This window comes from Vulpes vulpes, chromosome 12 (genome assembly GCF_048418805.1).
Source record: "Vulpes vulpes isolate BD-2025 chromosome 12, VulVul3, whole genome shotgun sequence".
Taxonomy (NCBI): Eukaryota; Metazoa; Chordata; class Mammalia; order Carnivora; family Canidae; genus Vulpes; species Vulpes vulpes.
Genome location: NC_132791.1, coordinates 168,373,179 through 168,396,179, shown reverse-complemented (window position 1 = coordinate 168,396,179; position 23,001 = coordinate 168,373,179). Strand labels below are relative to the sequence as shown.

Sequence of the window (23,001 nt, the reverse complement as noted above, 5' to 3'; positions counted from 1 at the left end):
TCTACCTTTGGCTCAGGGTGTGATCCTGGGATCCAGGATGGAGTCCCACATCAGGCTCCCTATGAAGAAGAGCCAGCTTCTCCCTCTGCCTATGTCTCTGTCTCTGTCTCTGTGTCTCTCATGAATGAATAAATAAATAAATCTTTAAAAAAAAGTTGGAGATGAAGTTAATGAGGATAAAGGGACAATCTTACTGTGTAGAAAATTCCAAACAATGTACATAAAGAATCTACCTTCAAGAAGGTGACATCAGGGCACTTGGCTGGCTCAGAAGAGCATGTGACTCTTGATCTTGGGGTCGTTTGAGCCCTATGTTGGGCATGGAGGTTGCTTAAAAAATAGTGATTCAGGATCATTTATTTAAAGATTTTATTTATTTTTATATAGAGAAAGTGTGAGGATGGTGGGGGAAGGGGCAGAAGTAGGGAGAGAGAATCTCAGACTCCCCACAGAGCATAGAGCCCAATGTGGGGCTTGATCCCAGGACCCCAAGATCATGACCTGAGCCAAAATCAAGAATTGGACGCTTGACCGACTGAGCCACCCAGGTGCCCCAAGAGTGGCTCAGAAGCATTTAAAAATAAAAACGAGGGGGATCCCTGGGTGGCTCAGCAGTTTAGCGCCTGCCTTTGGCCCAGGGCGTGATCCTGGAGACCCGGACTGAGTCCTGCGTCGGGATCCCTGCATGGAATCTGTTTCTCCCTCTGTCTGTGTGTCTTTATTTTTTTTTTTAATTTTTTTTAATTTTTATTTATTTATGATAGTCACAGAGAGATAGAGAGAGAGGCAGAAACACAGGCAGAGGGAGAAGCAGGCTCCATGCACCGGGAGCCCGACGTCGGATTCCATCCCGGGTCTCCAGGATCGCGCCCTGGGCCAAAGGCAGGCGCCAAACCGCTGCGCCACCCAGGAATCCCTCTCTGTGTGTCTTTCATGAATGAATAAATAAATAAAATCTTTAAGGGACACCTGGGTGGCTCAGTGGTTGAGCATCTGCCTTTGGCTCAGGGCATGATCCTGGAGGCCTGGGATCGAGTCCCACACTCGGCTCCCCTCAGGGAGCATGCTTCTTCCTCTGCCTGTGTCTCTGCCTCTCATGAATAAATAAATTTTTAAAAATCTTAAAAATAAAAGTAAAAACGAATGTGGCCTGTAACTCCCGAGTCCTGAAGGGTGGGCTGCCTGTAGCCACTTCCTTCCGAAAAAGACAGGTTGGAAATACAGAAAAGTGGAGTAACTTGACAGTGGAGAAACCCATCCAATATGACCTTGGCCAGGTGGTCAAGGTCAGCATCAGCAGTGACGAGTCAAGGTGAGGGCATGCACCTCTCATGTAATGCAGGAGAAATGCTCTTTACTTCCTGAGCCTTCTTCCCAAAACCCATAATCCCAGTCTAATCCTGGGGAAAACATAAGACAAATGCCAATAGAAGGACATTCTGCAAAACTCCTGGTCAGCGTGTCTCAAAACTGCCAAAGTCGTCAAAAACAATATCTAAGACACTGTCACAGCCACAGGAGACATGAGGACTGAATGTATGTGGGATCCTGGAACAGAAAAAGGACACGAGGAAATGTGAATAAGGGATGGACTTTAGTTAATAATAATGTATCAAGGGGAGCCTGGGTGGCTCAGACCTCTGCCTTTGGCTCAGGTCATGATCTCAGGGTCCTGGGATCGAGCCCCACATCGGGCTCCCTGCTCAGTGGGGAGTCTGCTTCTCCCTCTCCCTCTGCCTCCCCCACGTCGTGTGCACATGTGCTCTCTTTTTTCTCAGATAAATAAAATCTTTTAAAAATAGTATATCGGCATGCCTGGGTGGCTCAGCAGTTGAGCATCTGCCTTTGGCTCTGGAGTCCCAGGATCGGATCCCACATCAGGTTCCCTACATGGAGTCTGCTTCTCCCTCTGCCTGTGTCTCTGCCTCTCTCTCTCTCTCTGTTTCTCATGAATAAATAAATTAATTAAAAGAAAAGAAAAGAAACAGACTCTTAACTATAGAGAATAAACTGATGGTCACCAGAGGGCAGATGGGGGGGGGGATGGGTGGAATAAATGATGGGGATGAAGGGCTGCACTTGTTGTGAGGAGCACCAGGTGATGTGTGGAAATGTTGAATCAACTATGTTGTATGAAACTAATACTACATTGTATGTTAACTGGAAATAATTTTGTACCAAAAAAAAAAATAGTGTTTCAAAATTGTTTCATTAATTTTGAGGAATAGACCACAGTAAGTTAAGATTCAGGACAGGGGACACTGGGTGGGAATTCTATGGGAACCCTCTGTACTATTTCTGCAACTTTTTTGTAAATCTAAAGTTATTCTTTCTTATTTTTTTAAAGATTTTATTTGAGAGAGAGAGGGCTTGTGGGTGAGTTGGGGGAGGAGCAGAGAGAGGGATAAGCAGGCTGGGCGCTGAGCAGGGCACTTGATGCACGGCTCCACTCCAGCACTCTAAGATCATGACCTGAGGTGAAGTCAGATGCATGACTGACTGAGCCACCTGGGTGCCCCACTAAAGCTCTTTTGAAAAAAAAATTTCATTAAAAAAAATCCTGGGGTGCCGGGCTGGCTCAGTCAGGGGAGCATGTGACTCTTGATCTCAGGGTCATGAATTCGGGGTAGAAATTACTTAAAAAAAACTCTCCTCCAGGTTCCCCCCAGGCACCTAAGCACTCCTGAGATTGAGGTTGAACCTACTGCCCCCTGCAGGACAGTCAGTGCTCCAGTACCTTTGGTCACAGTAGAATTTAGGCGGGAAGCAAGGCACTCCAAAGAGGAGTCGGCACCTTGGAGTTCAGAACGTAAAGCAGCAGACATGCTGCCATGAGAGAAGTGTCCCACAGCCGGGCTGTCCAGCAGGGTGGCCACTGAGCCTCGGGTAGAAACAGCATTTGCAGCATCTGCTACTGACTCGGGTCTGAGGTCCTCCGAAGGGTCAGGCAGGCCCGCATCTGGTGTTGGGCTGTGGTGCGCCAATGCACCTGCACAAGTGATTCTGGGGATGAGCATGTTTGGGAGGGACCTGTGGCCCATCTGCGCAGAATGTGTCCATTCAATCCTTGATTAGTGTACCTCGAAGTCTGAATCTCAGCCACGTGGGAGCGATTTTCTCATGGTAAGGGGCCCTGGCATCCTAGCACAGTGGTGGACTGTGCCTGGGGTGGGGGGCAGGCTGTAGGGGCTCTCAGACGTGCTTGTGCATGAGAATCACTTGCCCAAGGCCAGGCCACACCTGGACTTAAGAAAGAACCACAGCCTCTGGGGTGAAGTTAAGGGCCACTGGCCTGATAAACCGAGTCCAGCCTCACTCCTGTGGCCTCTGGGGGGAACCTGGGGGGAAGCCATGACTCGCAGATGGTGTCACCCATCTAAGGAGGGGGCAAGAATTACAGTCACGGCAGCAAAAGAGAAATGCAGAATGGAAATCACCTCCTCTTCCTTCCCTTGTCTCAGCTGAAACCAGTCATGGTATCACAGAGAGCAGGGTCCTGGTGATAGGGAAGGATCACTTCCCTAATGTGGCCCCAATCTCACAGTGTTCCAGGAGCCTGAGAGCCATAGCTCCTACTGTGACTGGGGGGCTGTCTGCCCTCCAAAGTCTCCAGGGTCAGGGGAGGACATGATCTTCTTTCTGCCCATTGGGCTCACCTGCTCCAACTGTTGACTCTTCTGAATATCACCACCTCCTGCAGCAGCTGTGAGGTTTTGGCGGGAGGATGACACAGTCATGCTCCATAAGTGGAGGCCCCTGCGCTCAGTCAGCTCTAGTAGCTTTTCTCATGACAGCCCACAAAGTATTGTTCTCCCTGAGGAGCGTGCTGGGAAGCAAAGCCTGAAAAGACAAGCAGCGGCCAGCTCTCCAGGGCCTCCTCCGTGAGCTGCTTCCAAGAAGGTGAACAGGATCCTGAGCTCAACAGGAGGCCCTCTGAGGGATGCAGGTCAGGGAGTGACAAGAATAGATGCACATTCTAGGAGGAGAACTCTGGTGGGCGTGGGGCATGGTCCAGCAGCAGGAGGCTCACATGGAGGCTGTGAGTAGAAATCCAGGTGAGCCCTGGCAATGGCCTGGCCTAGGGCAGCTCCAGGAGGTCCAGGAGTAGGGCCAGTCTAAAACCAGAGCCTGGACAATGCCCGCCAGGGCCCAGAAAAGCCCTGCAGCACCCAAGTGGCCAAGGGAGCTCCCGATCTACCTGTGGCTCCAGGCAGCCGCCCCTCCTGGAGGCCTGTGGACCCTCCCCACAGCTCACAGGCCTTCAGGGTTTGGCGGGGGGAACCATCCCGCCGGCCGCCCGCGCACATCTCGACGGAGCCGGGCGCTCTCAAATGGCTCTGACATGGTGCGAATACACTCTTGTGTCTTTTTGCCATCTGCTGCTGTCATTAAAACATTACATTTCCATCTGTTTTCACACTTTCTCCCCTCCTGGAGGCACACAGCACGAATCCCTAGTCGTGGGCCCGAGTGTTCCCGTGTCTCCTGGAACCTGGGAGCTTCTCGGGGACACGCCAGGGTTAGGGCCAATGGCCCTTCTCAGGGGTCAGAGTCGCCAACGTCCATCTAGTTTTTCATTCGCCTGAGACCACCAGCTCTGCACCACACCCTGCTAGCAACACACTTTGGGGGGAGCCACTCACAAAGCATTTTTATTATGGCTTTTAATCGGTATGCATGACTTTGACATTAAGAGTAAATGAAAAATAAAGTACAGACATTAGTATCCATTTCCCCCAGGATGTATTTAGGGAAGAACATACTCAAGAAGCAAGAGTCAGGGAGCCAGGCTGTGGGCTCATATAAATCATCATTCCAGACCAGCCCCAAAGAGGCACCCACCCCACCTGGCCCACCCCCTCCTATAGGAGCACCCCTGACCTTTCATTGAAAAAGGACATCTGCTGCCTCCATTCTGACTGCAAACCTTTTTTTTTTTTTTTAATTTTTTTAAAACAATCTCTCCATGGAACATGGAGCTTGAACTCATAACTCCAAGATCGAGAGTTGTTGCCCCACCAAGTCAACCAGCACCCTTGACCTCAAATGTCCTAGTTTGGGTTCTCCTTCCCAGCTTGTCTCTCAGCTCAGGTGGAAGACCCTGAGGGCAAAGCGTCCCGTGATGGCAACAGAAGCTACCCCTTCATGTGATAAGGGCTGCCCTGAGCCTGCGAGACCTCTCGTGATTGACCCCAGACAGTGATGGATTTGACCTTCACTGCCTACCTGCACGCACCCACCCACTTTTGCCCTACATCTTCCTTAGATAAACTGGAAGTATTTTTGACACTTTGGAGACTGTCTTAGAGCTGTTAGCCTGCTCTCTTGCTGGTGTTGGCCTCACTGGAATAAATCCCTTTCTAATCTCCTTACACTTCAGATTCTCGCGGCAGTGGCAATGAGTAGCCTGACCAAGTCTGTCCGGGACCCCAGAACCAGGCACTCTTGCATCCCTGCGTGCTGGGCTACATCATGAAGGGTCAAGTCCACACAAAACCAAACAACTTCATGAGGTTGTGACCGCACAGGTGGGCCTCATGGGTCTTCTTACACACAGTTGTGCTAACATCAGCATTATCATTGACTTTTTTTTTTTTTTTTTGAGATTTTATTTATTTGACAGAGAGCATAAGCCAGGGTGGGGGGAGTAGCAGGCAGAAGGTGACGAGAAACAGACTTCCCGCTAAGGAGAGCAGGGGCTCCATCCCAGGACCCTGGGATCACGACCCAAGCCAAAGGCAGACATTTAATGGCTTAACCAACTGAGCCACCCAGGTGCCTCAACTGTTAACATCCTAGAGGACTCTTTTTTTTAAAAAAGATTTTATTTATTTATTCACGAGAGACACACAGAGAGAAGCAGGCTCCATGCAGGGAGTCCGATGTGGGACTCAATCCCAGGACTCCAGGATCACGCCCTGGGCATGAAGGCAGCTGCTCAACCACTGAGCCACCCAGGCATCCTTTTTTTTTTTTTTTTTTTTTAAAGATTGTACTTATTGGGATCCCTGGGTGGCGCAGCGGTTTGGCGCCTGCCTTTGGCCCAGGGCGCGATCCTGGAGACCCTGGATCGAATCCCACATCGGGCTCCTGGTGCATGGAGCCTGCTTCTCCCTCTGCCTCTGCCCCTCTCTCTCTCTGTATGACTATCATAGATAAATAGAAATTAAAAAAAAAAAAAGATTGTACTTATTTATTCATGAGAGACACAGAGATAGAAGCAGAGACATAGGCAGAGGGAGGACACTGGATGTGGGACTGGATCCCAGGACCCCAGGATCACAACCTGAGCCAAAGGCAGACACCCAACCTCTGAGCCACCCAGGTGCCCTCCCCCATTCTTTCTGACAGCTCCCGTGTGGGATGCTAGAGCTGCAGTGGGGGGCCCTCCTCCCTACTTTCATGCCCTCCCTGGGCAAGAGCTTCTACCGAGCAAGTACCCTCCACCTCACCCCTCCCTTGTGGGGAGAGAGAGCTTGCTTGAAGGTAGAGGCTTAGGAACAGGGGCCGGGCAGTGTCATGGGTTTGCTGCAGATTGGGGTGCAGAATTCACCAGGAAAGGTCTCTCTCCCCTTATTCAGCAGGCACCCTCATATGGATGCTGGCTTCACCAGGAATGAAGCCTCCAGCTACAAGAGGCACAAAGCTCAGGACTGGTACTGATACCTTTGGCCCCATGAGAGCAAGAGAACTCACCCTGCCTGTGCAAGAAAACCATATCCAGCATCCTGGGACCACACAGCCTCTGACCAGCCCCTCCTGCCTGGGCTCCAGCTCACAGCCCTCATCCTGTTGCCATGGGCACTAAAAGCCTGGGATGAAGCCGCGATTAGCCGCAGCAGGTTGCTGAGTGGGCTGGAGGCCTCTGAGCTGTGCCTAGGGAGATATGGGGGCTCCCCTTACCCTGCACCCCAGCATGTAGACCGAGCCAGTCTTCAGGGCTCATGCCCAGCACCAGCCCTGAGGCCCAGCATCTCACTGGTGCCCAGAGTCATAAGTGGAAACTGTGAACACACTTGCATGACTTGACTTGGGCCCTGTGCTCCTGCCACCCTCCATCACAGCACACTGGGGTAGCGGCTGGCCACAGCAGGAGGAGATACACAGAGCAGGTTTGAACTCAGCTTTAGCCTGACAAAGCTCAGCTCCTCACAGCCATGTAGTAGAGCCATGGCTCACCCACCCAGGGACCAGGGAGTAAGACATTGATGTTTGCTGTCCTAAGCCATTAATTTTGGGGAGCACATTTGTCTTAGTTTGTTTGAGTTGCTAGAAATTTATTTCTCATGGTTCTGGGGGTTGGGAAGTCCAAGATCAAGGCACTAGTAGATTTGTTGTCTGGTGAGGACCTGCTTCACCAGACCAAGTGTGCCAGGTTCACACTTGGCCATGTCCTCACACGGTGGGATCTCTCTGGAGGTCTCTGGTAAGGGCACCAATCCATTCCCCAGGGCTCTGCCCACATGACCTCGTTCACCTCCCAGAGGCCGCCCCTCCTTACACCATCACACTGGAGATTACGTCTCAATGTAAAATATGGGAAGGTGGGTACACATTCAGATTATAGCTGGGGTTGTTTGTTACACAGTAGTGTGACAGCCAAAGGAAAGCTGCCTAATACACTATCTCTAAAGGTTTCCTCCAAGAGGATCCTATGAGTTGGAAGTGCTCAGAACAGTGCCTGGCACACAACCAGCAATTTGAGCGCGAAGTAACAGAAACGTTGAATACCTGTTGTGTGTGAGCTCTGGTAGCATGCTGATGAGTGAGACTGTATCACTATCTTCTGGGATCCTATTTTCTTTTTTAAAAGATTTTGGGCAGCCCGAGTGGCTCAGCAGTTTAGCGCCACCTTCAGCCCAGGGCCTGATCCTGCAGACCCGGGAGATTCCCATGTCAGGCTCCCTGCATGGAGCCTGCTTCTCCCTCTGCCTGTGTCTCTGCCTCTCTCTCTGTCTCTCATGAATAAATAAATAAAATCTTTTTTTTTTTTTTAATAAATAAAATCTTAAAAAAAAATTATGTATGTATGTATTTAGAGAGTGTATATGAATGGGGGTAGGAGCAGAGGGAGAGGGAGGACCCTCCCAGAGTGGTCTGGCCTTTACCCTGGGCTCCTGGTAGGTGACCTCTAGGCTCTAGGAATGTCCTGCCTGATAAGAGTATCTTTGTTTACCTGGAGCCTCCGGTCACGCAGAACAGCCTAACAGTGTGATTTACTGTGGTATCAGCCTGACCTCCAGAGGGCTTGGACACTGAGGTCACCATGTGGGCGGCCAGCCCTGTCTGTGTGCAGCAAAAAGTGCTGCACTCCCAGCAAAAAGTGCAGACACCCCGGTGGCTCAGAGTGCTCCCCTGGTTGGCGGTACCCTGAGTGTGCGTCATCCCAGAGGCTGGATGCTGCCTGCAAGCCTTTCCCTACACTCTCTCCTGGGCCCCACCCTTGTCACCTCTGCCCTTTGAGGATTGTAATCTCCATTCTTTCACCATAAGAAACCATAAACACGGCCAGGTCAGCACAGCTTTTCTGAGTTCTGAGTCCTACTAGGGGATTACTGAACCCCAAGAGTGGTTTTGGGATCCCCTCACCAAACTGCACTTCTCCCCCCACCCCCTTACCTGTGTGCTCCCTGGTTACCTTCCAAATAAAGTCTTTCCTAGCAGAGTCTTTGCTGGGGCTCTGCTTCTCCAGAAACGTGACTAACACAGGGGGAGCCACATGGCGTCTGATAGAAGCCAAACACAGGTGCCACCGTCAGAACAGCCTAGGAGGGACGCAGGGACACCAAAGACTTGATGCTCTTGAAAAAAACAAAGCCCAGAACCACTGCCTCCCATCCTAGAGATGCATCGTTACCAGGATCCCGCAGCTGGCAAGGACAGAGCTGGGACTCAGGCTCACGTGACTTCAGGGTCCGTGCCTTTGGCCAGGCTCAGGCTTACATGGTGGTGGGCAAATAGAAGGCCCAAGAGCACCTGAAGCAGCCCCCGACCCCGGCCGGCCCCGCCCCTCCGTATGAAGTCATTCTCTTCACTTCTGCACCTGCGTGCGCTCCGTCGCGTCTGCCCAGCCCAAGAAAAGGATTTACTGTTCATTACAGATGACCTTTATTGATAATGCAAAAAAAGGAATTATAAATCACTTTGTGGACTGTTTTGATATCTGTAAAACAACTCGTAAAAAACAGAGCCACTCCTCTGCAAGAAGTTCTTGTGTGTGTCCCCCTCCTGCGTACCCGTCTGTGTAGCCCAGGGTGCAGGGAGGGTTCGTTTGTCCAGAAGAGAGCCTCTCCCTGCCACCCCGGTGGCCGTCACCGTGAATGTGTGGGCGTTAGGAGTCCCCACTCGGTGGGGCCTGGGAAACATGGCTCTGGAAGCAGGCAGGGCTGATTCCTTGCTCTTCTTGCCACATTGCAACTGGTCGGCTCCCAGAATCCTTTGTTTTCCCGGCCAGCATCCAGCGACCTCAGCACAGCTGTCCCAGGCAGCCACACCCCCAGAGACTTGTGGAATTGGGGGCGGCTGGAGCAGGAGCCAGTGAGGACAATCTCCGACCTGTGCCTCCTCCTCAGGCCTCAGGGTCTATTTCTCCATCCTCTGGGCAGGACCCTGTCTCATCCAGCCAGACTAGGACAAAGAGGAGGAATCAGCATCTGAATGGGCACCCCCCACATCTGAGTCCCCTCCCCTCAGAGCTCCAAGGCCAGAACCTCTGGGCTCCATGCTCTGTACCACCACCCCGAGCTCCCCCCACATACAGGCAGGTAGGGATGCTGACAGGGGACCTGGGTGACACTGGGTCTCGTGGGCCTTCCCCATGCACCTGTTGCCCACACTCCGAGCTCGCCCGGGTCCCTAGCTGAGGTTCCTGGGATTGTACCCCTGGGCCCCACCCTTGGCTCAGCATCTTTTGGCAGGTGCCTTCAAGTCCAGGGCTGGATGTGAGGTCAATACCTCCACAAGCTGTCCTAGAGATGAGAAGGTGAGGCCTGGGGCGGGGGGGAGCTGCTCTAAGTCACCCAGGGGGTTCCAACCCATTGCCTGGGGAAGCTCAGGTATGTAATCATCACTTGGAGCCAGCAGCCCCAGAGGTGGTCTCCATCTACTCTAAATATCGCTGGTGGAAATATGAACAATACAGCCACTGTGCAGGGCATGAAATCAGACCCTGACCTTCTTGTGGCCAATCCTCCCCAGCTTCTCTGAGGCACCATTTTACAGATGGAGGAACTCAAGACTCAGGGAGGGTCAGCGTCTTACTCAGTGTCACAAGGTGCTAAAGTCACAGAGCAGGGATCCGAATGCAGGGTTTTCTGACCTCGAGGTCTGGGCCCTTTATCCTATGCCTCTGCTCTCTGAAAGAGGGTCTGAGCAGGCAGGACAGGAAGATACGACTGTGCAGTCCCTCTGCGCTGATTCACCCCGGAGCTGGTTACTTAAAGAGGCCTCTCCGGGTTTTAGGAATTCCTCTGCAAGCTCAGGGCCTCTGACCTTATAATGTCTCCCCACACTCCCATTGGCCCTGGGGGCAGGGAAGGTGGTTATGACCCCATTTTGCAGATTGGGGACACCAAGGCTGGCAGGGCAGGAAGCCTGACGGCAGAGCAAAGGGCCGGAGCCTCTGTTGCCTGCACTGAGCTCTCTGGTTGGACACTGGAGCAAGAGCCCAGCTCTTCCCCCACCTTGCTGTGTGCCCTCGGGTGACTCACTGTCCCTCTTTGGACCTTAGCTTTCCCAACTGTAAACTAGAGATAAGAGCGGTACTCACAGCCCTCAGGGTTGGAAGGAGAATAAACACCGGGAGCAGCATTCAGCCTGGTGTCTGGCACTTGGGAAGGTGACCAGGAAGATCACCTGGTGTGAGTCATTGATGAGAAGGCCCAGAACCAGGCCTGACATAGGGCCCAGCCCAGAGGGGATCCTGTGGCTTCCCTTCCTCCTGAGTACCCACCCTGGTGGGCAAGCTGCAATACAGGCTCAGCACTTCTGGCTACCCAAAGCCCCCCAGCAGACTTCCAGAGCCCCACATCAGCCTGGTTGGCCTGTGCTCCCTGACGGCTGGTGGGCTGACTGATGCTGGCCACTGGGAGGGCGCCTCGCTAGGGGCACGGGGCGAGCTCCAGGTCACACGGCTGGGTCTGAATCCCAAGCCTGCCACTTACCAGCTACATGGCGAGCGTCTCCACCCCTCTGAACCTCAGTGTGCCCATCTACCAAACGAGGATGAAAACGAGACCTAGCCCAGAGTCACCCTGAGGACCCCATGAGGAACAGCTCACTGTTCACATCAGTATTTCTTCTGATTATTTTTTGAAACAGCAGCCACAGCACCTAACACAGGCGTGGCTCCAGAAATCTCTTTGATGAACAGGTTGTCTCACCGGCTCCAACAGCATCCACAGAGGGCAGGTGGGGGCACGGGTCTGCCTTTCTTTCTGGGAACAAGTCTGTCTCCTCCCCGCTCCCTGCAGCTGGAAGGCCCAGAGAGCAGCTTGGCCCAACAGGGTGTTTCCAAGCCCATCCCGTCCAGCTGAACTGCTGTGGCCGGCAAGCCCGAGCACCCGTCCCCAGCTGGCAGGTTAAGGCACATCCATCCATTACCTCGCTGGGCCCGCCCAGCCCCATCCATCACTGGCCCTGGCTGCCGGCAGGGGCTGTCTAGCTAATTACTTAATATGCCACATCTTGCTGAGGGTGGTACATGCAAGGGGCCCTCGGTGGATCGTACGCAGATCCAAGCATAAATTTTTAACTAACCCCAGCAGGTGGGGACGTGGGCTCAGAGCCACGGAACAAAAGGGGACCCCGTGAGCTGTCCCCAGCCAGGCCCCTCAGACACACTGGCAGTGGTGGCAGGGCGGCCTCACCTGTCTGCCTGGAGTCCCGTGGCAGCATCATGCCCGTGGGGGTCGGGGGGGTGATGATGATGTTGGGCACATCCAGGTGCTTGTCGCTCAGGACGGGGGCCTCGTCATGGCTGCTGCCGCTGCTGCTGCCACACATTTTCAAGCCTGAGAGGGCAGGCCGTGGGACACACACGTACACACAGGACAGGCAGACAAGCATCAGTGGCCACTGGGAACTGCCTGCTGTGAGCTGCCTGCCTCCCTCCCTCAGTACCGCTTCTCAGGCAGGACGGGAGTGCTGTCCCCACTTCGCATGCACGGGACCCCCAGCGCAGAGCCGTTGAATGACCTGTCCAAGCTTGCATCGTTCAGGGAGGGCACCGAGTTTTACCTGCTGGGCTCACTAACGTGGCTCCAGCACCCAGTGCGGCGTGTGACACGCGGAGGGTGCCCAGAGCAGGACTCTGAACGGATGTGGGCAGCGCAGTGCGGACCGGAGCCAGGCCCATGTGACGCGGAGCCGCACCTGCCCATACAGCTCCCCCTTGTCACCTTCTGAAAGAGTGTTTGTGGGATGGGGTGCATTTCTCCCTAGTGCATTTGACTGGATTTCCCAGTGGAGCTGAGCCTGGCGTTTTCTTTGTGCAAAGACTTTGGATTATGAATTTGGTATCTTTCACAGACAGGGGGCTAGCTAGGTTTTCTGTTACTTTTCCTGTGTCAGTTTGGATAGGCTGGGCTTTTCCAGGAACCTGGCCATTTCTTCCACGTTGGTGAATTTGTGGTCCTGGGGCTTCTGCTAATGAAGTTCGGGTGACCTGGCCACGCCCAGTTACAGACCTCCCGGCTGACACAGAAGCACCCAAACCATCCACACCACACGTCTGCCTTGCTCCGTCATACTTCCTGTCTGAGTCAGTGGAACCACGACCCGCTAGAAACCAGAGTGTCCACCACAATTCCGTTTTCTGCTTCACCCTCCAACCCCCAAGCCGACCTAACCAATCACAAGCCAACAGGTGCCATCCCTCAGCATCTTTGCCATCCTTCTCCTTCCCCACGCTGCTAACCAGTTCTTTCTGCCAGGAGCTATGAACCTGATCATACCTGATCTTGACAACTGGCTATAAGCAGTAGCTCCCAAAGTGTGTTCCCTGGAACATGGGCCTCTGAGACTCCCTCAGGAAGAGGGTCCCATGATCACATGAGTTCGGGAATACCACATAGTTGAATGTTGACCGGATCCCATCCAATCTATCTTTCTCTTGGAGATTCTCATGGATATTAGAGAATTAAAGGCTCTGAGAAGTCCTGCAGTAGGGAAGCAGCTTTAATTGGGCCTAATCCTGGGCTTCCTGAACTTAAATAATCTTGGGGTCTGTTTTTGGGGGAAGGCCTGTTAATATCTCACAGAACCATGAGTCATGAAATACATTTTGGGAAATTTTGATGATAAATTACAGCCAGTCTTCACAATCTGGGCTGAACTACCTGCATGCAACCTTATTTTCTGCCATCTGCCCACACGCCCCAAACTGCTCACAGTTCCCAAAACCCTGGGCTCCCAGCACCTTCAGGCCTTTGCATGTGCTACTCTCTGCCTGGAATGCTCTTTCTTTCTTTGCTGGGATAACGGGCTCCTACTTACCCTTCAAAGCCCAGCAAAATAGGCTCTTCTTTGGGGAAGATGTCCCAGCAAATGCGACCCCTCCCTCCTTTGTCCTACACTGATTCATTCATCAATCTTCTTCCAGCACTGATCACACTGTATTGAAACATTAGTTCTTAATTCTGTCTCTCTTTACCGCGAGCGTCTGGAGGGCGGCCAGTGTCTCACTCATCTATTTCCCTTGGGCCTACATGGTGCCTGGGGGAGAGCAAGTGGAGTGCTTTAAACTGTAAATGAGAAACACCTTCAGGCACCATTGAGCTGGGTGTTAGCATCCCTGTCTCTGGGCCCCACCACTTTGTTTCTCACTCCAAACAGCCCCAGACTGGGATGACATTTGCTCAGGTACCTGGGTCCCTGGCCAACAGCAGGAGCTGAGTAATGGGGTGATGGATGGTCATTCCTGCTGCTCCTCGATGGCCCCTGGTTGGGGGGGAGGTCACTGGTTCTCAAGCACGTCCCCAAGAGGCAGAGTCTAATTCACCTCCCCTTCAGTGTGGTTGGACTTAGCACAGATTATAGTGCACAGCCTATGACAGGAGGCATGGCATGTGACTTCCAACACAAGGTCACAAAAGACTGCAACTTCTTCCTTTCCCTCTCACTCTGGGGTATGCCAGGCACCAAGCTGCAGGGGTGAGCAAGGGGTGGGGGCGGGCCTGTGTGGTGAGGAGCTGAGTCTTCCTGCCAACAGCTGTGTGAGGGAGCCATCAGGAAAGTGAGTTCTCCAGCCCAGTCAAGTCTTTGGATGACACTGCAGCCCTAGCTGACAGCTTGAAGGTGGCCTGACAAGAGATCCTGAGCCAGAACCTCCCCACGAAGTCAGTCCTGAATACCCAAGCCACAGACACCAAGATAATAAATGTTAAAGCCACGGAGTTTGAGGGTAATTTGTTATAGAGAATTGGAAACCGATGCAGTCCACACACCTCACTCTGACCATAGGGGGAAAGGACAGCAGGTGCACAGTGGGAATACCACACCCACCGTGCCATGGGAAAGTCACAAGGGGCTTCTCAGGGTGACCTTCGGTCACCTAAGGGGTGTTCCTCTGATGGGAAATTCATGCCTGGATAGTCAAAGACAGCCTGTTTGAATCCACAAAAGCATGAACATCAGATGACCTAAAGCAATGGAATTGGGCCAATTTCTTGGCCCATCTGTAGCTTGACCTGGGCTGTGAGCTCAGGAGAGCTGCCAGCAGCAGGCACAGTGGGGAGTGCCCTAACTGTAAATCAGGCCAGCTGCTCACTATCAGTGTGACCCTGGGCAAGTCACATCTCCCCTCCAGGCCTCTGTGTGGTCAAGAATTCAACCAACTCGCAAAGAGGTCTGGCCTCTGTGCTTGGAGGCCCTGGATGCCATGCCTGGCAGGAGAACTTTTGTTTGCCTGAGGGCCCTCGTCACATTGGAGAGTCCAGCCACATGGCCTTTGGGTGACACTCAAAGGGACTGGAGACAGATCTTCCACGTGAGCAATCAATTGTGCCTTTGTAATGGAGTCCCAGTGTATTTGTGTCCTTGGGCTGCTGTGACAAAAGGGCTCAAACAATAGAACTCTACTCTCCCACCTTCTGGAGGCCAGAAGTCCGAGAGCACCATGCTGGCAGGGCTGGTTCCTCCTGAGTCAGCGAGGGAGACTGTGTCCCAGGCCTCTTCCCCGGCTTTCGGTGGTTTGCTGGCAATCTTTGGTGTCCTTTGGCTCACAGACACATCACCCCAATTTCTGCCTTCATCTTCACACAGCTTTTCCCTGTGTGTGAGTCTATGACAAAATTTTCCCTTTTCATAAGGACACCAGTCATATTGCATCATGGACTATAATCCATAATAATCCATACTGGATTATTACCCTACACAGTATGACTCCTTCTTAACTATCACATCTGCAAACATCGTATTTCCAAATAAGGTCACATTCTGAGGGTACTGGGGGCTAGGACTTCAATATGTGAATTTGGGGGGGGGGGACACTATTCAGCCCAGAAACACCCAGTAAAACCTCTGAACACCGGGACGCCTGGGTGGCTCAGTGGTTGAGTGTCTGTCTTCAGCTCGGGTGGTGATCCTGGGGTCCCAGGATCAAGTTCTGCATCAGGCTCACCATGGGGAGTCTGCTTCTCCCTCTGTCAATGTCTCTGCCTCTCTTTCTGTGTTTCTCATGAATAAATAAATAAAACCTTAAAAAAAAAAATTCTGAGCATGGAGGGCCACGTGACCTTCCCTGGCTGGCACCCCTCCGTGCATGTGTGTGTGTGTCACACATCTATACCAAGAGTGTAACGCACGTATCACTCTGTGAGGAGAGGACGATGAGAGCTCTGTCTGGACGTTTCCTGGTCTCTGCCCCACACACTCCCTCTGATTGGCTGATTGGACTCTGTGTCCCTTCCCTGTAATAAATCATAACCATGAGTACAAGAGCTTTCAGAGAGTTCTGTGAGTCTTTCTAGGAAAGACTGCAGCTGGGGTCAGAAGTGAGGGTGTTCTGTGGACTGTGTTCTCTCTGACTTCCTGTTTTCACTGACAAAATGGGGTGGGGGGGACCCACCTCTGTGGCTGGGGAGAGGATGACACAGCACCTGGCACCCTGCCTGCTCCCGCTGAACACGGCAGCCTTCCCGCCCTGTACGGCTTCCTCCTTCACTCACACCAAACTCAGGCCTGGAGTCTCTCTCCCAGGCAATGCCCCAGCCTCCTCCCAGTCCTGAACCCCGATCCTATTTCCTCCCTGGGCTGGTGCCCCGCCCCGCCCCCCCCACAACCTCCCAGGCCAGTTAGTTCTGCAGGAAGAGGCCATCTCCCAATCAGACTACAGGCCCCTCAGGATCACCCAGGGAGGCTGCCGCCAACTCCATCTGAAGCAGTGCAACCCAGAATGTAAAACAGGTAAAAGGAAGGCACTCGGAGGAGGCCTTCCTGTTATCACGTGTAGTGGTGGACATTGATGGATTCTTTGCTGCATGCCAGACACGGTGCTGAGCCCCCAATGGACTCTTTCTCCTTTGGTCTCCACTGCTCCCCGCTGCTATGTGAAGGCTAACCAGCCCCATCTCATGGATGTGGAGACTGAGGACCAGAGGAAGAACCTGCACTCGGTTCAACAGCTAGTGTATAGAGGAGTCAGGGTCTGAACCCAAACCCAATCTGACTCCAAAAGTTGGTGATTCTTTTAAGCACAATTCTAGGGGATCCCTGGGTGGCTCAGTGGTTTAGTGCCTGCCTTTGGCCCAGGGTGTGATCCTGGAGTCCCAGGATCAAGTCCCACATCAGGATCCCTGCATGGAGCCTGCTTCTCCCTCTGCCTGTGTCTCTGCCTCTCTCTCTCTCTCTGTATCTCTCATGAATAAATAAATAAAATCTTAAAAAAAAATACCCCTAAAAATTAATAGCTTATTTGGGATCCCTGGGTGGCGCAGCGGTTTAGCGCCTGCCTTTGGCCCAGGGCGCGATCCCGGAGATCCGGGATCGAATCCCACGTCGGGCTCCCGGTGCGTGGAGCCTGCTTCTCTCTCTGCCTCTCTCTCTCTCTGTGTGACTATCATAAATTAAAAAAAAAAAAAAAAAAAAAAGCACAATTCTAATTCTATATACTGGAGCTGGCAAACTTTCTGAAAAGGACCAGACAGTAAATATTTTTTACTTTGGGGGCTATGTGGTCTTCTGTTGCAACTGCTAAACTTAGCCATTGTCATGGGAAGGCTGCCACTGACAATATGCAAATGAATGAGTGGCTGTGTTTCAATAAAACTGAATTTACTTATATATTTTTTAAAGTAGGCTCCAGGGGGCACCTGGGTGGCTCAGTGGTTGAGCATCTGCCTTTGGCTCAGGTTGTGATTCCAGGGTCCAGGGATCGTGTCCCACATCCAGCTACCCATAGGGAGCCTGTTTCTCCCTCTGCCTCTCTCTTGTGTGTCTCTCATGAATAAATAAATAAATAAAATTTAAAACATAACGATAAAGTAGGCTCTAAGGCCCAACACAGGGCTTGAATTCACGACCCTGAGATCAACACCTGAGCTGATACCAAGAGTCCTGATGCTTTAACCGACCAAGCCACCCAGGCACCCCACAATAAAACTTTATTTACAAAAACAGGCATCGTGCTAGATTTGGCCCAAGGGCTGTGGTTTGCCAATCCCTGCCCTATAACATTCAGAAGTCAGGGAGTGTGGATCCGGAACATGCCTGATGTCCTAATAGGCAGTTGCAGAACCACAAAAGCCTGAGGTTGGTTAATGCCAAAAACAAGAACAAAATCCCAAACCTGGCTGCTGCTGTATAGTGACAATACCTACCTCTGATGGTTATTGGGCTTGAGGAAATGAATGAATTCACGTAAAGCACTTGCCCAGCGAGCCAGGGGCCTAGAGGGTGCTCAATCCCTGTTAGCTTTCTCTATAATCATCCATAAAGAGCGTCTCATGGAGTGCTGGCAACAAAAGGAAGCTCTGATTATTGTTATCTTTAACAGGAGGGAGCCTCCCTGCTCCCTCTCTGAGGCCCCTTCCTCCGCGAATATTCCCAAGTTCTAAAATAAAATGCTAATAGAGAAGAGCCATACTCCTCCCGGGGCCCCACATTTGCATTTTAACAGGTTCTGGGAGCTTGGCGACAAAGCCCACATTCTTAATCAGGAAGCATCAGGTCACTTGGTGGGCCCTGGAGAGATGCTAGAGGCGGAGAGGAGAGAGGGGAGGGGAGGGGGTGGAGAGAGGAGAGAGGAAAGGAGGAGGGTGGGACTCCAGCACCTCTGAAATCCTGTCACCCCCTCACCGCCACTGGGGCTGGCCCAGCCTCCAGCAGAGGTGGCTGAGCAAGAGGGAAAAAGCTCTCGGGAGATAAAACCTACTTTGGGGATTAAAAACAAATGCCAACCCTGCCCTAGACAAGGAGCTCATTTATGCTAAAGCCAGAACTGTTACTTGTTAATTATGTGCCCGCCTCAGGCCTTTAAAAGCCCATTTCCTGAAGGGGTGGGCTTGGCTAGGATTGGGGGGGGGGGGGCAGGCCCCAAGGAGGCAGGGGGTAAAGAACAGATCCCAGTGCCCCCAAAATACTGAAGGCTTTCAGGGTGCAACAGGGAGCCTGTGCAGGAGGCTTTCCAGCGGGCAGTGGTCACCTGACCTGGACTGGGCTCGGGCTCTGGGTCATGCACCGTTCTGGACCTTGAAGCTAGAGCAGGCCAGACAGCCAAACCCTGGCCTCCAGGAGCCTGCCTTCTCTGCGGGTGAAATGGGGAGACACTGTGCTATGAGGCCAGACTTCCTCTGAAACCTTGGTCTGCCTTTTCCCAGCCCAAGGGGACTGGATTTCCATCTTGGCTGCTCACTGGGAATCACGTGGGAAGTTTGAAAAATACCGATTGAGGACCCCACCCCCAGAGAGCCTGATTTTACTGTACTCTGGCCACGAGGGATTTTTTTTAAAGTAGTTTCCAGGCCCAGCTTGCACCTCAACAAGAGGCTTTAACTCATGAACCTGAGCTGAGATCAAGGAAGGGTTGGATGCATAAAGGACTGGGCCACCCAGGCACCCCTCGGGGCCAGCAGGAGTTTTGAAAGTGCCCAGGGGAGTCTAACAGCCAGGGCAGGGAATCCCCAAGCTAGAGTGACTGTGGGAACGCATGGCACTACTCTAGGCCTGTTTCCTGGCTGTAAAAGTGGAGTCACAGCAGTCTCTTAGGCACGAAGCACCTGGTGCAGGAGGAGTGACCAAGGGTGAGCCCATGGGCTGGGGCCTGGGGGAGACTGAGGCGGAAGACCATGCCTCACGCAGTTTCCCTACACCACCCCTTAGAGTGGATGCTAGGCCCACAGCCGCTCTCCAGGCAAGAAAACCAAGGCTCGGAGAAAGGAGGTGCTGGAGGACGCGTGGAGGCCAGGTGGCTCCAGGCCACAGCGCTCGCCCTGCCCCTTTGGGTATCAGCCACCACTTCTCATCTTTCAGAAGCCCCGAGCCAGGCCAATGCTTTGCTCAGGATGCCCCAGTTCCCCAGGCGGCAATCAGCAGTCCCCAGGCCACTCCCAGGCCACAGCAGACACCTGTTGCCCTCAGCCGGCTTCGTGGCTAAAGGGCGCCCTCTGCTGCTTTTTTTGAAAACGGCACTCGGACTGGCACCCAGCTTGGAAGGGACCATGTCCCTGGGACGGTGTTCACTCTTCCCAAAGGCACTGTCGCACACAGAGTGATTCTGTTGGAGCCAAGATGTAGTGGAGGCCAGAACGTACACCTGGGCTTCAGTACACCTGGCAATGACTCCACCTCTTTGGACCCTGCTTCCTCACCTGCAAAATGAAGGTAAATAATCGTCCCCACCTCCAGGGGGCGCTGCGGGGAGTTAATGCCCACATGGCTCACTCCCGCCAAGGGGTGCAATCATTTATGTGCATTTTGCAGGTGAGAAATCCACATAGTTGGCCCTGCGGAGCATGTTGCGTAAACACAAGTGGTTATTTAATAGCATGAGATTCCGACCTTAGCGCTTATTCATTGATTCAGCCACTATTGAGCACCTACTGGATGCCACCCAGCTGCTGTTACTCCTAGCCACCTGAGCGCAGGTCAGGGACCTGGACCCACCCGTGCCGTGCGTGGGACAGCTGGAGTGGGGGTGGCTCTGACGAAATACTCCTGGTTCCAACTTAACACTCGGAGGCACAATTTCCTTATTGGCTCTAAGGGTCCGGGAGGAGGGAAACTGAGCCGACTCTCAGTTCTGCTGGCTGGCTGTTACCCCACCTCGCTTGGTCCCGACCTTCTCATCTGAGGCTTCCTTCCCTTGCAGCCCAGAGCCTGGCCCAGGGGAGGGGCAAGTTGGGTGGGCCACTAGTGAGCACCCACTATGTGCTAGGTGCTGGGGACACGGCAGAGGAGAAAGAGTCTCAGCATGTTTCTCTGTCCTCCACCCTCCCGGCCCCAGCGTGGAAGTGAGGCCCCAAAGATTTCAGAGTCAGATGGAAAAAACAGAGAGCCCTGGTGTTTCAAGGTGCTGTCTCACATTGCTGTGGCTGCGGTGGCGGCACAGGGTGGAGTGTGGGGGGCTGTGTGAGCTCCCTGAGGGGAGGTCTTCCCAGTGAGGCCGATGTGTGAGAAGCCCATCTTCCAGAAGGGCACACTAGTGGCCAAGGAGTCAGAGGCCATGCCCAGGGTCATGTGGGAACTGGCGCAGAGCCCTGCCTTCCCAAGGCCGGGAAGCAAACACTTTCCAGAGCCTGGGTCAGTAGTCAGAAGCAGATGATGGGAAGGAGCAGCAGGACAGGGTTAGGAGGGGAAGGTGAGGGCACTGGGGTCAGCCACAGCATGCATAAAGGCCCTGGGGCAGGAGCAGGGTGCGCTGGGGCCAGCACTAACTCCTCCAAGATGACCAGATGACCGGATGTCGGATTTAGTGTAGGTCTTTCAAAAAAACAAAAAACAAAAAACCAAGCCGACAAATGCCTCCAAGGGTTCCAGATGCACTTAATCTTTTTTTTTTTTTTTTCTCATTCCAATTAAGCGGAAAGCCTTTGCATTATTATGGATGAGGCCAGAGCAGTGAGGGTGGTTTTACCTTTTCGAGTTAGCTTGGGCCTAGTGGAGCCAGCAGTGGATGTTTTAAATCTCTTTTTAATTAAGGAAAAAGCCCCAGCTTGCGTCAGGGATGAGCTGCTGGAGCATGAGGCTGGGAGGAGGAGCACCGTAAGGTGGGACGAAAGCACACCCCTCCGGCCAACCGGAGCCTGCCTGCCCTCCCCCTGGGGCCCCCTGGTTCCTAACCCCAGCCTCTCTGGAGGGCTTCTTGGATCTCACCTGGGGGTGGGTGGTGAGGGTGCAATGAGAGCCCAAGTCCAAGAAAGTAGGCAAAAACACCTGGGCTGGACAGCGGCCTGGGCTGTGGGAAATGCTTGCCGTATGCAGCTTAGAGTCCCTCAGCCACTGCACCGCAGACCATGCTTTGGGGAGGGGGCTGCCTGGTGCGCAGTAGGTGGGGTATGTGGCCCTGACCTCTAGAGGCTGTAGTGCCCTCCAGCTGTGACCACTGAAAATGTCTCCAGATGTGGCCAGTGTTTCCTGGAGGTGGAGTTACCAGGTAAAATACAAATTAAAAAAATACAAATCATTTTTTGGTACAAGTCCCATGCAATATTTGGGACATACTTTATACCAGACAATTATTCTTTGTGCACTTGAAATTCAAATGTAATGGCATCCTGTTTTATGTTATTTTTTTCCCCCAAATCTGGAAACTCTACGTAATGGGGTGGGGGTGGGGGGCAAAAATCCCCCTAGTTGAGAAGTCGAGAACATGGTCATAGCTGTTGCTAATTGCCACGATAGCTTGGCCTTTCTGAGCAGGCACCTGAGAGCCCCTGGTTTCCTTTGTCCCTTGTGGCTGGGCTGGGGCCACGGGGGGGGGGGGGGGGGGGAGCTGCAGGGGGGCCAGAGCCACAGGGACTGGTGGCTGGACTCTGCCTTTTACCAGCTGTGTGGGCTGAGCAATTTTCTTACCCTCTCTGAGCCTCTATTTGCAAACTCACAGAGAGGATAAGTAAAAGGGCGGTACCCACATTGCCTCCTTTATTAGGATAAAGATTTGAATTTTCACCCAAGATAGTGATCTATAACCCACAGGGCTCTCCTGAGGATGTGTGACATTAAGTGGAAGACGTCTGGGCAGCCTGAGCCTAGAACGGGGGCTTAGTGGGGCTAGGACTGTTATTACTGCCACCAGGGGCCACTAGGCAAGTAGATTCCAGCTAGGCCCAGAGGCAGGAGGTGAATGGGGCCTACCTGAGGAAACCTGTGAGCTCCTGGGGGTGCCCGAGCCCTGAGGACAGCCCTGAGGATGTGTCATCCCAGCTGTGGGCAGCTGGCGCGTGAGAGGGGCCATGGATGGACAGCCACACAGCGGAGCAGATCAAAAGCTCAAGGCCCAAGTGGCATTTGGCATTTGAGAAGCAGAGCGGCAGCAGGTGCCACCATGGAGAACTGAGGCTGTGGGTCCCCCCGGGGAGGCCTGGATGTCTCCTTCCATGTGTTCCCTGGTCAGTGCCACATGGGCCAGGCCTTTCCCAGGATCCAGCACTGCCCTGCACACCTCTGATTCACTGGAAGCTCAGTGAACCTTCACAGAGGGCTGGTGGCTCTGGACAGGGTGAGAGGGTTGGCCTGCCCAGGGCCTAAGGGTGTGCTGGACCTCAGTGCAGGGAAAAGACGAGTACAATGATGACAATCCCCCCAACACCTTGTATGGAGGTCCTGCCACCCCTTACAGGTATTAGTACCTGAGATTATCTAAGCAGCCCCCCAAGGAGACTGTGGTGGCCCCACCCAACAGGGGGTGAAACTGAGGCAAAGATAGGCTGCACCACTTGCCCCTAATCACACAGCTGCTGCCCACAGCACAAGCCCCAGCCCACCAGAGGCAGCACCATGTCAGCTGTAAAATCCTGTGTGGTGACAAATGATGTACAAGGGTGACAGACAGGAAGTGGCCAGCCC

General features: G+C 53.1%; 1 protein-coding gene across 4 annotated transcripts in view; it reads right to left on the bottom strand.

The window, feature by feature from the left end:
• Window positions 1-9,091: 9,091 nt before the first annotated feature.
• Window positions 9,092-23,001, bottom strand: part of C12H16orf74 (chromosome 12 C16orf74 homolog) — a 31,579-nt gene continuing 17,669 nt past the window's right edge. For all 4 annotated transcript variants that reach the window (XM_072731383.1, XM_072731384.1, XM_072731382.1 and 1 more), the window contains 2 exons: window positions 11,868-12,011; window positions 9,092-9,627 (listed from right to left, as the gene is read on the bottom strand). In XM_072731383.1, coding sequence (XP_072587484.1) covers window positions 9,569-9,627; window positions 11,868-12,011 — 203 coding nt within the window. In that variant the 3' untranslated portion in view covers window positions 9,092-9,568. The remainder of the gene's footprint in view (window positions 9,628-11,867; window positions 12,012-23,001) is intronic.